A 15,351-nucleotide genomic window follows, 5' to 3' on the forward strand; every position below is an offset into this window, starting at 1 on the left:
ATACTATACTGTAAGGTGATTCTCTGAAAGCCAAGTTATAAGGCAGTAAGAAAACTAACATATTAATTTTATATTAAATATCACTTACCTCATGTCAACGCAAGGATCTGCGGGGTTGCCTTGCGCTTGGTGGGGGTCCCACGAACCTGAGGGAGATTTTTCTTAACTTTCTTGTCTCGCCTCTAGCCTTTGGTTGGCCACTGCCATGCACTCAGTGGAGGTTCAGTGGATCTTGAAGGGGGCTCTCTGTGTACTTCAGGAGGGATCTCTCTCAGCCTCCCTGCTTTTCCCTCCTACCTTCAGTGGGCCACTGCCTTGCACTGTTATGGTTCTCTACATCTCAGGATGGAAGGGATTCTCTCGGTGTCCCTGCCCTTCCCTTAGGTATTGGTGGGCCACTACCTTCTACCCAGTGAAGATCCAGCGTGCCTTAAGGGGATTTCTCTCAATCCTTCTCTTCTGTATTCAGCATTCAGTTTCCTGCTACGTACAACTGGTGAGGATCTCATGGTAAAGAACTGGTAGATGGGCCCAAATCAACACGTGACTGGGTCACCTACGAGTCTGAACCCCTCATACCAGCCCACACATGGCCACTAAAAGTTTATGAGCAGCACACCTGGTTTCTCCTTACCCCACTCTCTGATGGAGTAACATTCTGGTGTTGCTAGAATGAAAGCAGCCATGGGATACTCTTCTTCTAGGAGCGGATTATCTCTTCCTAAGATTTAGTTCATTTAACTTTCTTTGCATCTTCACCTCTCTGTCAGGCTTTAAATTACCATGATATTGTAACTTATCAGACTTGTACTCACTGCAAAGATGAGTGTGACAATCTTTTGCAACTTTCTACGTCCTAACCAGAAATGAAAGTTAATTTTTCCATTTCAAAAGTCTTTAGAGCCAGATCTTTCCTACAGATTTTGAAAAGCACATGCTTCCCGCTACCCTCTGCATACTTTCTCTGGTAAGTGCAGTAGAATCAGACATGACCCTCAATTCCAGAGTTTTGCACTGAAACTTTTGCATTAGGAGCAAAGAAAATGCGACTCAAGGGAACTATTATTATTATTATGACTTACGTACTTTACTTTTTGCTGGGAATACATGCTGTTAGCCAGGCAGTCATCCTGAGCTGAACCAACCAAATTTTTGTGTTACGATGATGTCTTTCATACAGATCTAGGCTCTCGTTTTCCCTCTGTACATACTTCGGATGGAAGGTGTTTAGGTCCATGTCCCTTTGTAAGTAGTGCCCTTCCTACTCTTTTCTGTTAAATTGCTACTTATTTCTTAAGATCTCACTTAAATGCACATCTTCAATGAAGTCTCCCTCGAGATATGCTAAACGACTACTCTCCAGCACATCTACCCTTGCTATATCGTTAGTGTGATCCTTACTGAAGTATATTATGCACATAATGCTAAAGGAAAGATGGTACCTCCTCCTTTTTTTTTTTTTTAAGACTGTTTGATGTGGACCATTTTAAACTTTTTATTGAATTTGTTACAATATTGCTTCTGTTTTATGTTTTGGCTCTTTGGCCGTGAGGCATGTGGGATCTTAGCTCCCAGACCAGGGATTGAACCCACACCCCCTGCCTTGGGAGAGGAAGTCTTAACCACTGGACTGAAGGGGAAGTCCTGGTACCTCCTTCTTAAAAGTGCCAATACACGATCTGGAACGGGGTCTCAATGACCTGACGGGTACATAACTCCCCCGGAGTCAGGATAAAGGGTGGGATCAGCGTCATACAAATCATAGAACCTAAGAGGGAAAGAGGGCTGCGTTCCCCTAAAGAAAAGCAAGCTGACACTGGAAGAGAAGACTCGTCAGCTGCCAGGGAGAACGATATTTAAAATGCTTTTTATTAAAGCTTAATTGATGTGGATATTGCCAGAAGGAAGAAGCCAATACTTGAGAAGGAAGCTTTATTTTAACTCCCTGTTTCAACCTAAAGACAAGATACAAGGCACATGTCATCTACAACAAATTTTTCCAACATCCAACAAGAGGGCTAGTACCAATAAATTTGTCCCTCCAGAAGAATAATATTCAACTTTTTTTTTTAACAACTGAAGATTCCCCTTTGTTATTTTGCCTCCATGGACCCCAGTTTTAAAAACATTTTAGCTGCCAAATTGCAATTATTATGATTTTTTTTCTAGATAGTTTTTATTGGGTTAATTGAAATTTTCTTTCAGTAGCCATTATCATATATCGAAATATCTTGTGACTATGCAGCAAACATCTCTAAAATGTTTATAACATTTGACTTGCCAATTTTATGTCTATGATTTATCCTAAAATAATGGTCATGGGTGTGAATGGAGATTTATCTTTAAGAATATATACCACAGCATGGATGACATTGATCAAATGAATTTACAATATTTACCACATAATCGTAAGAAACTTAATACCTAAATATCCAACAGTTAGGAATTAGGTAAAAAAAAATATGGAATAGTCATTCAATGGCGTTCTATGCATCCATTACAATTTGATTATTTGAGATGATTTAATGCATGGAAATATGTTCACTATATATTAAATTTTTAAAAGCATGTTATGAAACAATGTGTATATATGGATCTTTGCGGAGCAGTTAAAATAGCCTCCAAGTCCCCTCTTCATAGTTTAACTTTTTTCATCTACTCGAAGATGGAATGATCTGGTCCTATCTGATTAAATATGCATTTTAAGTTTGTTTCACAAGTAAATTTAGCCAAGGAAACCAGGTTATTTGCAGTTCAGTTTGGAACAGAAATCCAAACTTGGCAAATAATTTACATATTGGCAAGAGCATGTTTTCTTTCTTAATATAATTGAAGCCACCAGGAAGAAAACGATAATAATTGGCACCCAAATTTCATTTTTGTCCTGAGCTACCTCAACTATATTCCATTAAATGAGAATAAAAATGATCCCTCAAAGTTCAGCCAGAAAATGAAAACTCAACTTTGCATAATTTGCACTGATGGATTGCCCATTCCTGGATGCTAGGATGATTTCATGATGATAGACATTGAAACATGATTGCAATCGAAAACAAGGGGTGCCTGTGACACTAGAAAAACAAGTTTGTTAGTATTAACGTTCTAAACATTAAACTAAGAACGTTTCCTCTTTAACAGGCTAAGGAAAAGATTCCTAAAATAAACCATTTTGGAAAAATATTGACTAATAGTAATAGCTAAGAGTTATATCCTTCTTATTATATACCGTGTGCTATTCTAAGAACGTCTTATTGATTAACTCACTTACTCCTCATGAGAACCCTATAAGGTATAGACCAGTACTAATCTGAGGAAATCAAGGCGGAGAGGAAAGGTAATTTCTGTAAGGTCACAGAACTACCAAGAGGCAGAATCAGGATTCAAACCCAGGTAGTTAGCTGTGTTCCAAAACTGAGACCTTACATAGCACACTTGGGCAGTTCATCTAAGTGAGATCAAAAGGAAATAAAAACCTTGAATCCACTGCAGTAGGGACGTGTCTTCACTGTATCCTCCAAAGCATAGTTGAGCCTCAAACAGTAGGCAACGTAGCCTAATTTGTTCCCCCTATGTTCTGAGTTCCTGCAAATCAGAGAGTCAGTACAATGTTAGGGGAGACCAATGAAGAATGACTCAGGTGTCCACAAATAACTTCTGGTTTTCTCTTGTCATGAGTAGACCTGGTGGAAATGCTCAGATGATAAAGCAACACCATCTTTGATTTATCAAGTAGGTTTGCTCAAGGTATTTTTGCACCCTATGGCACGTGTTGAAACATCTGTGAGGCTGGGTTGGACCGAATTTAAAAGCTGCTTCTCATTTGTCCTCACACTTGGGAATGATTTTTACACCATCATCCGTCACGTTGTGAGGCCAGATTGTACAAAGTAGCGCTGTCACAACCAAGTTCCAGTTTGGAACCTGGGACTTGGCAAACCTCTTTCTGAGCCTCCTCTGCTGACTGGCCTTAGACATGCCTTGTCTGACCTCAGCCTGACTTCTTTCTCTCTTGCTTGGGAACAAGAAGTAGGATTTCTTCATCGCCATTCCTTCGGATGCACATAGAACAGTGCTCTATATACAGTAGTTGTTCAGAAAATATTTGTCAATTAATATTCTGAAGTCCCCATTTTAGCCACCATTCAGATGGACAAACTAAAATATTGAACATATAACCTGATTGATGTCTTAAAACAAATGAACACCCCCAAGCGCAATCTGGGATTTGCTTCTCTGCAAATACGTGAAGCTGGTGACTGATATCTTTTCTCTAAAAATGTCCAAAGAAAGAGGGAGGAAGGAAGGGGAGGAGAGCCCCCAAAAGGAGAGAGGATAGAGTGGAATGAGGTTTATTACTGTCATAAAATCTTACTACAGCGGTCCTGAATCAGGGAGCTGCATTCACGCCTGGAGCCATTTGTAAATTCTTTTGAGAAATGCCAGTCTAATAAATGCTTTGCCAGCCAGTAATTCATGAGCCCTATGCAGCAGTTGAAACCAAAGGGGGTAATGGCCACAGCTGTCAGGCTCCAGATGCTCTGGGTCCTGGCCCTGCCACGTTGTCCCAGCGTCCATGTGGAGGAACATTGAGAACTGGGCATATCACCACTTTTCACCCTGGCCTGCTTGCAACAGTACCAGCTGCATGTGGCCTGGGAGATGGTAGCTGCTGGCAGCACCATGTTCCCCAGGAGGCTGAGTGCTGGGCTGCAGCCAGGCTGCAAGAGTTGGACCTCCACGCAGCGCACGTGGTCCAACCTCATCTTCCAAACTCCCCCAGAATCTCCACACGAGCTTTGTGTTCCCCAGCACATCGAATCCTCCTTAGAACTGACATCTTTCTGTAGTCAACAGAAAAGATGAAATGAAAACCACGCAGATGAAAAGTCATGTCATTTATTAATAATGTCTCTCTTTTTTTTTCTTCTATAAATTGGAAGGAAAAATTCTTTGGTGACACTCTCTATAAAATAATCTATCTCGGATGGTAAAACCCAGACATAAAGTTACACAGGTCAGTGAAGTAAATCAAGATCTATGGCTTTGTATTTTCTCACAGGCTCTCTCTCACACACACGCTTCAGGGCTTAATTGCACTAACTCATTAATTGTCTGTAACAAATGGGGAAAACACTTCAGAAAAGACCTGTGGTGATACTACAAAAACATTGGCAACATACTAGAAAACTGTCCCAAATGTACATCGTATACAAAATAAGGTATACTTTTTCTTTTCTTTACAACTTGCCACCTAAAATAGTTCCAGTTTTCCACATCTTTCTTCCACCCCTCAACATATCCTATACATATTTTTCTCTCAAAATAAATATACAAGGTTCAATTACATGGTAACCGGGTCATCTGCATGGTCCTAATTTTATTAATAATTACAACCAAAAGGAAAGGGATGTATTCCTATAAGAGGAGAACAGAGAACTAGTGCAGAAATCAAATGGCCTTTGAGGTCTAAAAGGCAAATCATTACGAAAACAGAGTGACGGAAAGGCTAGCTTGACTTGATTTTAAACAAGGGTGAGACCCTGCTAATCTGCCGGCTTTCTTGATGGTTCCCACCCGTTTCTTTCCCAGAGGATATTACAGCCTCCCTCACCTATTTAATTGGGCAAAATCTGGGTAGCTCATCTAGGCTCTCGATATGGAACATCCTGGAACTTTATATTAGTGACAACTACAGTCAATCCCTGTTAAGTAAAAATCATGGAAATAAAATCCTTTGATTTTTGGAAAGGGGGAAAAGGGGAGATGGTTTTCAGGAGTCACCTTTATTATCAAGAATATATTGTAGGGACTTCCCTTGTGGCCCAGTGGCTAAGACTCTGCACTCCCAATGTAGGGGCCCTGGGTTAGAGCCCTGGTCAGGCAACTGGATCCCACATGCTGCAACTAAGGTTCGCATGCCACAGCTAAAGACCCCGCATGCTGCAACTACAGATCCCACAGGCTGCAACTAAGACCCAGCACGGCCAAAAAAAAAAAGGCGATACTGTAAATAGCAGCTTTTCTAGCCACAGCTTCTGGACAGCGTTACTGAATTGACGGGTGAGATGGTGTTCTTAGGATGCTCGATCCCATTCTTTTAAAGTAGGATTGGAGTCAAGGAGTAATTGACTGTGTACTTGCTGAAGTTCTAAGACAGAAGGAGGCAAGTTCGGCACAGTCTGGTATTAATACTTATTCACTGAGAACTCAAGTCAGAACAACTATGTCCCCCTCAATCATGCCTGAGAGAATGAGGCCAGCAGTGAAAGCTTTCTTGGTTAAATCTGGCCAAGAATGACAAAGCCACCCGAAAGGTTCTTGTCCATCATCACTGCCAATGGAAACAAGGTAAAGGAATTCAGCAACTGAAGCCCTGTACTGGCTGTGCATCAATGACCTTAACTATTAGAAGACAGGACATTTTAATTTGAGAGTTCATGGTAATAACAGGTCCTTTTTAAAACTGGAGCTCTCAGAGACCTAAGGGAACATAAGACACTTTCAGGTCTGGGAAGTTTGCCTCGGCTTTTGCATCCATAATTCAGCTGGTCCAGCAAGTCTTATTCAGATTCTAAGCTGGTGGGCTGCCTTCTCCTTACTCCCACTCTTTAAACAGGTTTGATTAATATTTCTTTACTTCTTAAATCAAGAGCTCTTTTTTCCCCCCCCAATAGTATCTAGATCTATTCACATTCATTCAGCTCACCCCTGATAATTAAAGTTCAGTAACCTTCATGAAAGGCTACCAGCATAATATCCCTTCAAGTACCCAGGTTTCCAGAATCGTTAAAGTAAAGGCTAACATAGCCTACTATAAATGAAAAACAAAAATCACTCCAAAAGAAAAATCGAAGGAAGCAACTGAGATTGATCCTTCTTTGGGCACCATCTGGAACAAGAAAAAATTAATGTGTAATGCACATAAAATTCCACCCAGCAGATATTCCACTTCTTCTGAAGCACCCTATTGCAAAGTGTGCCAATATGATATGTCCAGGTAGGCCTACCTAGCTAGGTTATCTTTTGTGACATGAATACAATGATTATTTCATGGATTTTTCTCTACAGCCTCAATTTTGGGTCATTTTGTTGTTTTCAACAAAGGTGATATGGTTCATGTATATGTAAACTCGATTTGTATAAGCCGTTTTGCATGAACACCTAAGTCAGCTTTAAAAAAATTATTTTTAAGATCATACATCCTAATGTGGAGCTGGAAAAAGATATTGTGCGGAAATCATAAGTGGCCGAGTCCTCTATGGAGTTTCTGCATGAAATTCATTACATGGTTGGCAGGCACTGTACTCTCTGGTCTTGGCTTCTTCACAGCTCATGTTGGCTGACTTCGGGACTCCTGGTTATCATTGAAGTTGACTGAGATATAACTCCTGACGTCCTACAGAGATGGCTATGATTTGTCAACTTGCTGCAGTGAAATACAACTCTTGCCTAAGTGAATTAAAATTACATCTTACTGTTGGGCCTTGCTGATTTGCTAAGCATTGTTCTATTCCCAGACGTAGGTTCAAAATGGGAAAAGAACATACTGGCCAGCATTCCAAAGAGATGTGCTCTGAGAATGACATAAAATAAAACCGTGGAGATTTCAAGTGGCTGAAAAGTATGTCAGACCCTGTTCTCATTTATAATTACCATCTTTCTTTCTTTTTTCCACATAACATACATTGTTTGTGGAGAATATGCCCTGTGAGTTTTGTGATATCTCAAAACAGTTCCCTGAATCCATTCATGTGACTGACTGGTACAATGAAGGACACAGATGTGCAAGCCAAGACGACAACATGAGTCGCAAGTCGGCTTGGGGGTCATTTAACAAAAACATCACATTCATTTTTGCAAAGGAGAAAGATACAAGAATAATTTGGCATACCTAAATAATTAAACACAAACTTGCAAAGGCCAGATGAATAAGGATTAACTGCTAACCTTTTAAGTTGCTGAGTGTTGCAACTTAAACAGCATGAAACCTATTTGGGCATTTTATAGAAGGAAACGAGTGCAAGCACCATGGACCTAAGAATTATTTTTCAATAAATACTTAAGAGATAGTCATATCCACTTAGCAGAAAATGTCACATGTGTGAGAGTGGGCTAAGGCTGGGTCAAACTGGATAAGAGAGAGATTTAGGGAGCTCTTCTGAGTCACCAGGCTGCAGAGAAAAGCCCGTCTTTCATTGCAGTTCATTGCCTGTGCACCACTCACAACACAGAATCAGGACATGCGGGCTCTGGTCCTTGCTGTCACTAGGTAGCATATTGAGTCACCTCTCCAGTGCTCAAAGCTCTCTCCCTCCTTGCATTCTCTTTGAAAGTTCCTTTCTCACTTCCAGATGTCTATAAAACAAGGATGAGTTAAAGTCTCCTGGATTTACGGTTTCCACTGCCCTAAGCCAGGCACTTGAACATAATTCTGTGATGAGACTTCCTTCTAACCCAAGGCTGGAAACACATTTATGAGATGCATGAGAGTTTAGGGGCAAAAAGAAAAAAAAAATTAAAGTGCTTCTTGTTTATTCAGCATAAGAGGACCCAATAATGTCTTTCTCTTCTTTATTCTCTCTTGCCTCTTCCAAGTAGAAGCAAGTGTCTAATCTCAGAAGTCTCCATCTTTTATAATGGAGTTAAGGGATATATATATTTTTTCAGTTTGTAATTGCAATTTTGTAATGATCAGAAGCTCAAAGCAGCATTTCCAGGGATAGAAATGTTCTTTTTGACAAGAAGCACGACTAAACTACAGATTCTACAGATATAAAAATTAAAATGAAAGAAAACAGTATTCACATTTGTTTCTGATTATTTTGTTTGCCAGATTCTCGTTCAAAACACTGTTTGGCTAAAAGTGGTATCAGGGTCCCAACGGTGAGATACACCCTCCGTTTACTTCTCAGCAATCCTCAAGTTCAATGGTGGGAATGTCAACATTATTACTTCTTCTTCAATAGAGAAGCTTCTGAAACGAGGTTTTCACAACCATGAAAAGAGCTTGTCTTGTGACTCCTGCCGAGCCAACGATACACTCATTCTTCCTTTGCCTTGAAACCAAAGCCTTTCCCCAGCCCTAAGCAGACGTGTGTCAGTGGTTGAATGTGTAATCGAACCCACCCCCGTGAAAAGCACTAGGTTACTATTATGGGTCAATACTTCCATCTCACTAATATGCTGGTAGATTGTTTGCATGGTTCCTTGTGTAAACTGAACACTTCTTAAGTACACTAGCGTTTTCTTGGTACTAACTTCCCGCAAGCCCGCAATGAAAAAGATGATCATCTTTATCTCAAACATGAAGTTTTCAGTTAGAACTGTCTACCTGGAGGTCATTATACTTCTTCTCATGCAGCAACATTTTAGAGATAAAAGTTCAAGTGGATCTGCAAATTCAAAATGGAAAACAATTTGCTCTGGCAAAGCTGAGTCATGAACTCGTCTTAGTTATGCTTGGCTATTTCTTGACATGGGGTAGAGTGACTTATGGTTTTTTCCATGAAGTCCGAGCTTCTCGAAACTGCAGGGCACCCCGCGTGACCGACGGCAATGCTGTCTGTGAAAGAGGAGCAGCAGCTTTGAAATATCCACAACCAACACAATTTTGATTAAAGAAAGAACTCTGGTTTTTAATAGTTTTGATCATTAAAAAAGTTTAAACCTGCATAGCAATCATTTCAAAAATAATTATTTAATGTTCCATAATTAAACTGTACACAACCTAGTCTTGGGACATAGAAGCCAGTGAGGTGAGTCTGGGGCAGTCCTGTGCAGTCCCACGAGTCAGGAGTAGAGTTTCCATTGGCCTTTTTATTTTCCTTTATATTCTTTTTTTTTGTCACTTTGATCATCTTAGTTTATTTGGATACTTGGCACAATCTAGCTCCGCTGCTGAGCGGATGTGCACGGGGAAGAGAGAGCCGCTGACCCCATCCTCTGGCCCTTCTTGCTCCCCTCCCCCGACTCGGCCAGGTTCCTCAAAGTCGCTCGATGTCTCGGTATTTCTTCCGCAGAATAGAGACCTGGTCTTTAAAGAGGACGGGGTCGAGCCTCATCTGAGAGTGGATCAGCGGCATGTAGCCAAACCAGCTGGCAAACGTATTCATGCAGCTCTGTCGCTGGGCAAAGTGGTCAGGGTCAGCCCAGCGGGAAGCCCGAGAGGTCTGGGGAAAGGGAGAGAAAGAAGGAAGACGATGAGACAGGTGCCAGGTGAGATGGACACACGGCCGAAAACGAAGTCAGGCTTAACGGGCACGCAGTAGGGCTCAGGGTCTGGCCTGGCCACCACGCGGCCCCATCACGTGCCTGGTGAAGACGCAAGCATGGATCCGGATTTTCAGCCTCGCAGAAGGTTTTCCCGAGACCTGCCACGCTTCCCAATGCCCCAAACATACAAAGATCCATAGGGACGGACACATTCTCTGGTCCATGAAACTGCTGTGGTCACTAAACATAAAACTTTTCTTCGCACTTGGGAGCAAATGCGATGACTAATAATGTATTTACGGTTTCACAGATAATTTTCTGAAACCCCCCCGTTAATTTGGTTGATTCTGGGTAAGTAGAAAGATGGCTGCCGTCTCTTCAGCTCTCCATGTTGACCCTAAGGTTGGTTAAATATTTTTAGACCATTTAAATGACGGACATTGATTTAAAAGAATGCCTTAAGTGACTTGATTGCTGAAATTTAAATAGATCAACTAAGCATAATGTCTTTAAAATCGTGTTTTTATGAAACAAGGAAAAGGTGGGCTGCCCAATTATGTCGGAAAAAACCCACCAACTCATTTATGTCAATAGGCCACTGTTGAATGGTGTATGTGTGTGTGTGTGTGTGTGTGTGTGTGTGTGTGTGTGTGTAATGTGTTTGCATCCTCGTGCATTGTTAGAAAATACTTTCATAGGAAGGTACATTTTGCTGTGAGAATCACTGAGTCACTTTAAAACCACAAGTGTCAACATGCTTGAAAGAAAGCATCGAAGGTAAATACAAATGTCAAGTTATCTCGGAGCAGCAGAACAACAAACAAAACACTCTTTGTAAAGTGCTTTCATGAGCTCATTTGAGCTTCGCAGCAACCTGGTGGAGTTATCTACCCAGGTAATAACATCTCCGCCGTACAGATGAGGAAGCAGGTTCAAGGAAGTTAAAATTGTTTGTTCAGGGCTAGAAAGGGGCAGAACTCAGGTTTCATTCTTTACCTTTTGTACCAGAGGAACTCTGCTTGGTAAATCAGAGAGAGCATCAAATTAAGCTGACCAGTTGAGTCCATATAAGAGCCGGAAGTCCCAAAGGTACCTCCATTTTTCTCCTAATTTGGGATGAGCTTGCAGGCCATTTCTGATTGGTCCACTTATTCCCAAAGGGCTAGACCCACTACATCCCGGTGAGTGCTCACATCCTCAAAGGGAAACACTGTCAAGAGCCTAAGCTCATTCTTATTCTCTTACAAATGAAAAAAAAAAAAAAAGAGTCCAAGTGAATCATTCAAGTCTCTTTTTTGCCTCTTGATTTTAACATTTATTTTGGGTCAACCAACATATTACAGAAGATATCTTTCCTGTGTTATAAAGGCATAATGTTAGAGCACGATATCCATTTACTCCACCAGTCACACAAACATTCAATAAACTAGTATATATGATGGGAAGAAGGGGGCAAATATAGCACATATCTAGCTAGATATGTCTAGTTAGACCTAAGCCTAAATTTAGATTTGTTCCAAAAGATGTGTAAAGTCACTAGAAATATTGGTTTGGTAGAATTAGGCAAATCTACGAAAAGAGTAAAAAACCAACCCCTAAGAAACCATACGTTATGAGATCCACCCCTAATTTGTGTATAACCTCAGGGGAGTCCAGAGGACTCTGAGTTAACAACATTAAAGGAATGGTGTATCTTTAAATGAGATAATAAATATGAATATGCATGGGTACTCAATACATTTTGCTTGAATTTGAAAAGTCTTTCAGTCTTAAAAATGACAAATTCTTGTAAATCCTCTCGCCTGTCCTTTTAGTAGTTAGAGGGAAATAGAATTTTCTACTCGATTCTTTGCTTTGTCCAGTACCTAGTACCTAGACCAATGCCTGATAACCTGTACATATTTGGTAAATATTAAATTATTAAATTTTATAAACTTAAAATCCTGTAAATTTTTTGCTTTTACTAAATTCAGTGAATGAAAAACCATCAATTGTGTTAACATGAGGCCTGGTTACATTTTCCTCTGCAAAAGCTGGATTTATATGTGATTTTCAATAACTGTTAGAACAAGGTACACGGAAAACCCCCCAAACTGAACTGATATAACTACATAAGTATGTCCTTTTAGGTTGACTCAAATCCTGCTGGATTCTTCATGATTTCACTTGGGTAGATCTAAATGGTCTAATGCTTTTTGATTTCGTACATAGAGTACTGGGCTCTGTCCAAGATGAATAAAAGGACCCTGAGGTGGAGAAGAATAAATAGTGGAAGAAACAGAGGCCGGGATTCAATTCCAAGTTGTCTCTAATCCTGGGTGACTTCTGGCAATATGCTTAAATGCTCTGGGTCCTAGTTTTCTTACTTGTAAAAAGAGAAAGATTATATTTTGCTGAAAGTATCTTTAGCAGTAATCGTTTGTGACCCAACACTGTATTTTACTTTGGCAAATGCTTTCATACGTCTGACCTCAACGCTGTGAGGTAGATTTCACCATTTCCATTTTAAAGACGAGACAATTGAGTTTTGGAAGGTAACTGAGTTGCCTACAGCAATGAAGTGCTGGCTCTAGAACTGAAAACCAAGTACTATGACTCCTCATCTGCCTCCACAATGTGCATCCGACTCAAGAGCAGCCATTAGGAGGCTGTGTTGAGAGCATTACTAGCCACTCAATAAAACACCTAAAATAAACTTGCATAAATTCTCTTTAGGTCTTTAACTCTGGAGAAGAGACGTCTTTCTTATGCCACCTGGTAGGTCACATGAGCGCTTTTATTTCTTTATTCAACTTTTTTGAAGTAAAAATGTTGTGTTAGTTTCAGGTGTACAGCAAAGTGATTCAGTTATACAGATACATATTCTTTTTTAGATTCTTTTCCATTATAGGTTATTACAAGATACTGAGTATTGGTCACTGTGCTAGACAGTAGGTCCTTGTTATTTACCTATTTTATATATAGTAGTGTGTATCTGTTAATCCTAAACTCCTAATTTATCTCTCCCCACACCCACTATCCCCTTTGGTAACCACAGTTTGTTTTCTATGTCTGTGAGTCTACTTCTGTTTTGTAAATAAGTTCATTTGTATCATTTTTTAAGATTCCACATATAAGCAATTTTATATGATATTTGTCTTTCTCTGTCTGACTTACTTCTCTTAGTATGATAATCCCTAGGTCCATCCATGTTGCTGCAAATGGCATTATTTCATTCATTTTCATGGCTAATATTCCATTGCATATATATATATAATGTCACATCTTCTTTATCCATTCATCTGTCGATGGACACTTAGGTTGATGGCATGTCTTGGCTTTTGTAAACAGTGCTGCTATGAACATTGGGGTACATGGGTATTTTCGATTTAGAGTTTTCTCTGGATGTATGCCCAGGAATGAGACTGCTGATCATATGGTAACTCTATTTTTAGTTTCTTAAGGAACCTCCATACTTTTCTCCATAGTGGCTGCACCAATTTAGACAGCTTTTATACTCTTGACATGAAGATACTCTTGACTTACATCTTCCCAATTACCCACGTCCAAACATACACTCCCTCAGAGCTCTTGCATGTGGTTTGTTTCCTGATATCTTGTCATTATGCTTCCTAGAGGAACAGTGAGTCCTCATTACCTCAGACTGAGTCACCAGTGAGCAAAGCAAGGGGGGAGAGTTCTCCTTCTCTTACCTGTCCCATCATTGTCTCCTTATACTGTTTCTTCTGGGTCACTTTGATTGGAGGCAATTTTGTCACAGCAGACACCAGGAAATTCATGAGTATGTCCTCACAGTTGGCCAGCTGGTCCACCATGTTCTTCAGGCTGGCTGGCAGGTAATGGGTGTAAAGGTAGTGATAATATCTGTACAAACCAAAGACAGGTTTCAGCAGGGGCCATCATTATAAAATGACAGGTGGTCTTCTTTGTCAGAAACCACATACTCATTCTTTGAATCCCTAAACATATCATGGTTGATGATGATGATGACAATTGTCATTTATACGGTATATACTATATACCAGGTAATGTTCTAAAGTACTTTACAAGAAATGCCTCATCTAATCCTTAGAAGAAACCTATGATGTAGGTACTACAGATAAGGAAACAAGGTACAGAGAAACACACAGATGGAGCTATTGCGTGCCCAGGCTAACTTTAATATCAGGCTGGTTGGTTAGAAACCGAATACTTAGATGGCAGGAGAAGTTACTTACATGTGATCCACATATCATTACAAGTTGCTTTACAATTTTAATTACTGGTTTAATCAGAACTGTATTCAATACTATCCCATAACTCTGAGTTCAACAGTATAACCATTCCATTTTTTCTGGCCTGTAAGCCATGTGTTTCAACACTGTTAGAGCAAAACCCCAATCAATCTGGTGGTCAATCATTATGGAGAACCCACAATTTATTTGAATTATTTCTCACCCTAGTATTTTTTTTGGAGGAATATATAGCATATGTTTACTGGCAAAATCGTTTGAATGAATTTGATTCACTGAATGGTGGTGGCGGGAAGAAAGAGGTGGAGTCTTGAGATCAAAATTCAGTCACCCTAAATACTTATACCTTGTGCATTTCCAACTCCATCCTTGAGATGACAGGATTCTCTATTTTTTTTACTAAAAAAGACCAGGTTAAGATTGGTGTGTTCACCTTACTAAGGAGGGGATTTCAATAATGATTGAGTCAGGACCATCAGCCTTCTACACTCATGAATTTGGCCATCTTACCTGAGTCTCCTAGCTTTAAAGACCAAATCTATGCAAACAGCTCCCAAATTTACATCTCCATCCCTGACTTTTTCAACACACTCTTTTAAATGTCCCTACATGCCCAAGACTGAACTCCTATATTTTCCCTAATACCTATTCCATCTACGCCTTTCCCCAACTCTGTTGATGGCTTACTACTCTATACTTCTAGCTCTTCAGGTCAAAAACCCTAAGAGTCATCAAACTCTGTACCCAATCTGTCAGGACATCATGCTGGAGCATCTTCAAAATATGCCCACAATCTGATCACTACCTTCCCACGTCTGTTGCTCACTTCCTGACCCAGGCTCCATCATCTCTTGCCTAGATAATGTCAGTCACCTCCTAATAAGTCTCCCTGCTTCTCCCCTGGCCC

At 40.2% G+C, this 15,351-nt stretch overlaps 1 protein-coding gene across 1 annotated transcript in view; it reads right to left on the minus strand.

Annotated features, from left to right (window-relative positions):
- Nucleotides 1–9,482: 9,482 nt before the first annotated feature.
- Nucleotides 9,483–15,351, minus strand: part of EXT1 (exostosin glycosyltransferase 1) — a 291,965-nt gene continuing 286,096 nt past the window's right edge. Inside the window, exons 10-11 of the mRNA XM_082858749.1 lie at nucleotides 13,905–14,076; nucleotides 9,483–10,169 (exon numbers count right to left, since the gene is read on the minus strand). Coding sequence (XP_082714875.1) covers nucleotides 9,984–10,169; nucleotides 13,905–14,076 — 358 coding nt within the window. The 3' untranslated portion in view covers nucleotides 9,483–9,983. The remainder of the gene's footprint in view (nucleotides 10,170–13,904; nucleotides 14,077–15,351) is intronic.

Source organism: Leucopleurus acutus, assembly GCF_964270905.1.
Source record: "Leucopleurus acutus genome assembly, chromosome: 17".
In the NCBI taxonomy this organism is placed as follows: domain Eukaryota; kingdom Metazoa; phylum Chordata; class Mammalia; order Artiodactyla; family Delphinidae; genus Leucopleurus; species Leucopleurus acutus.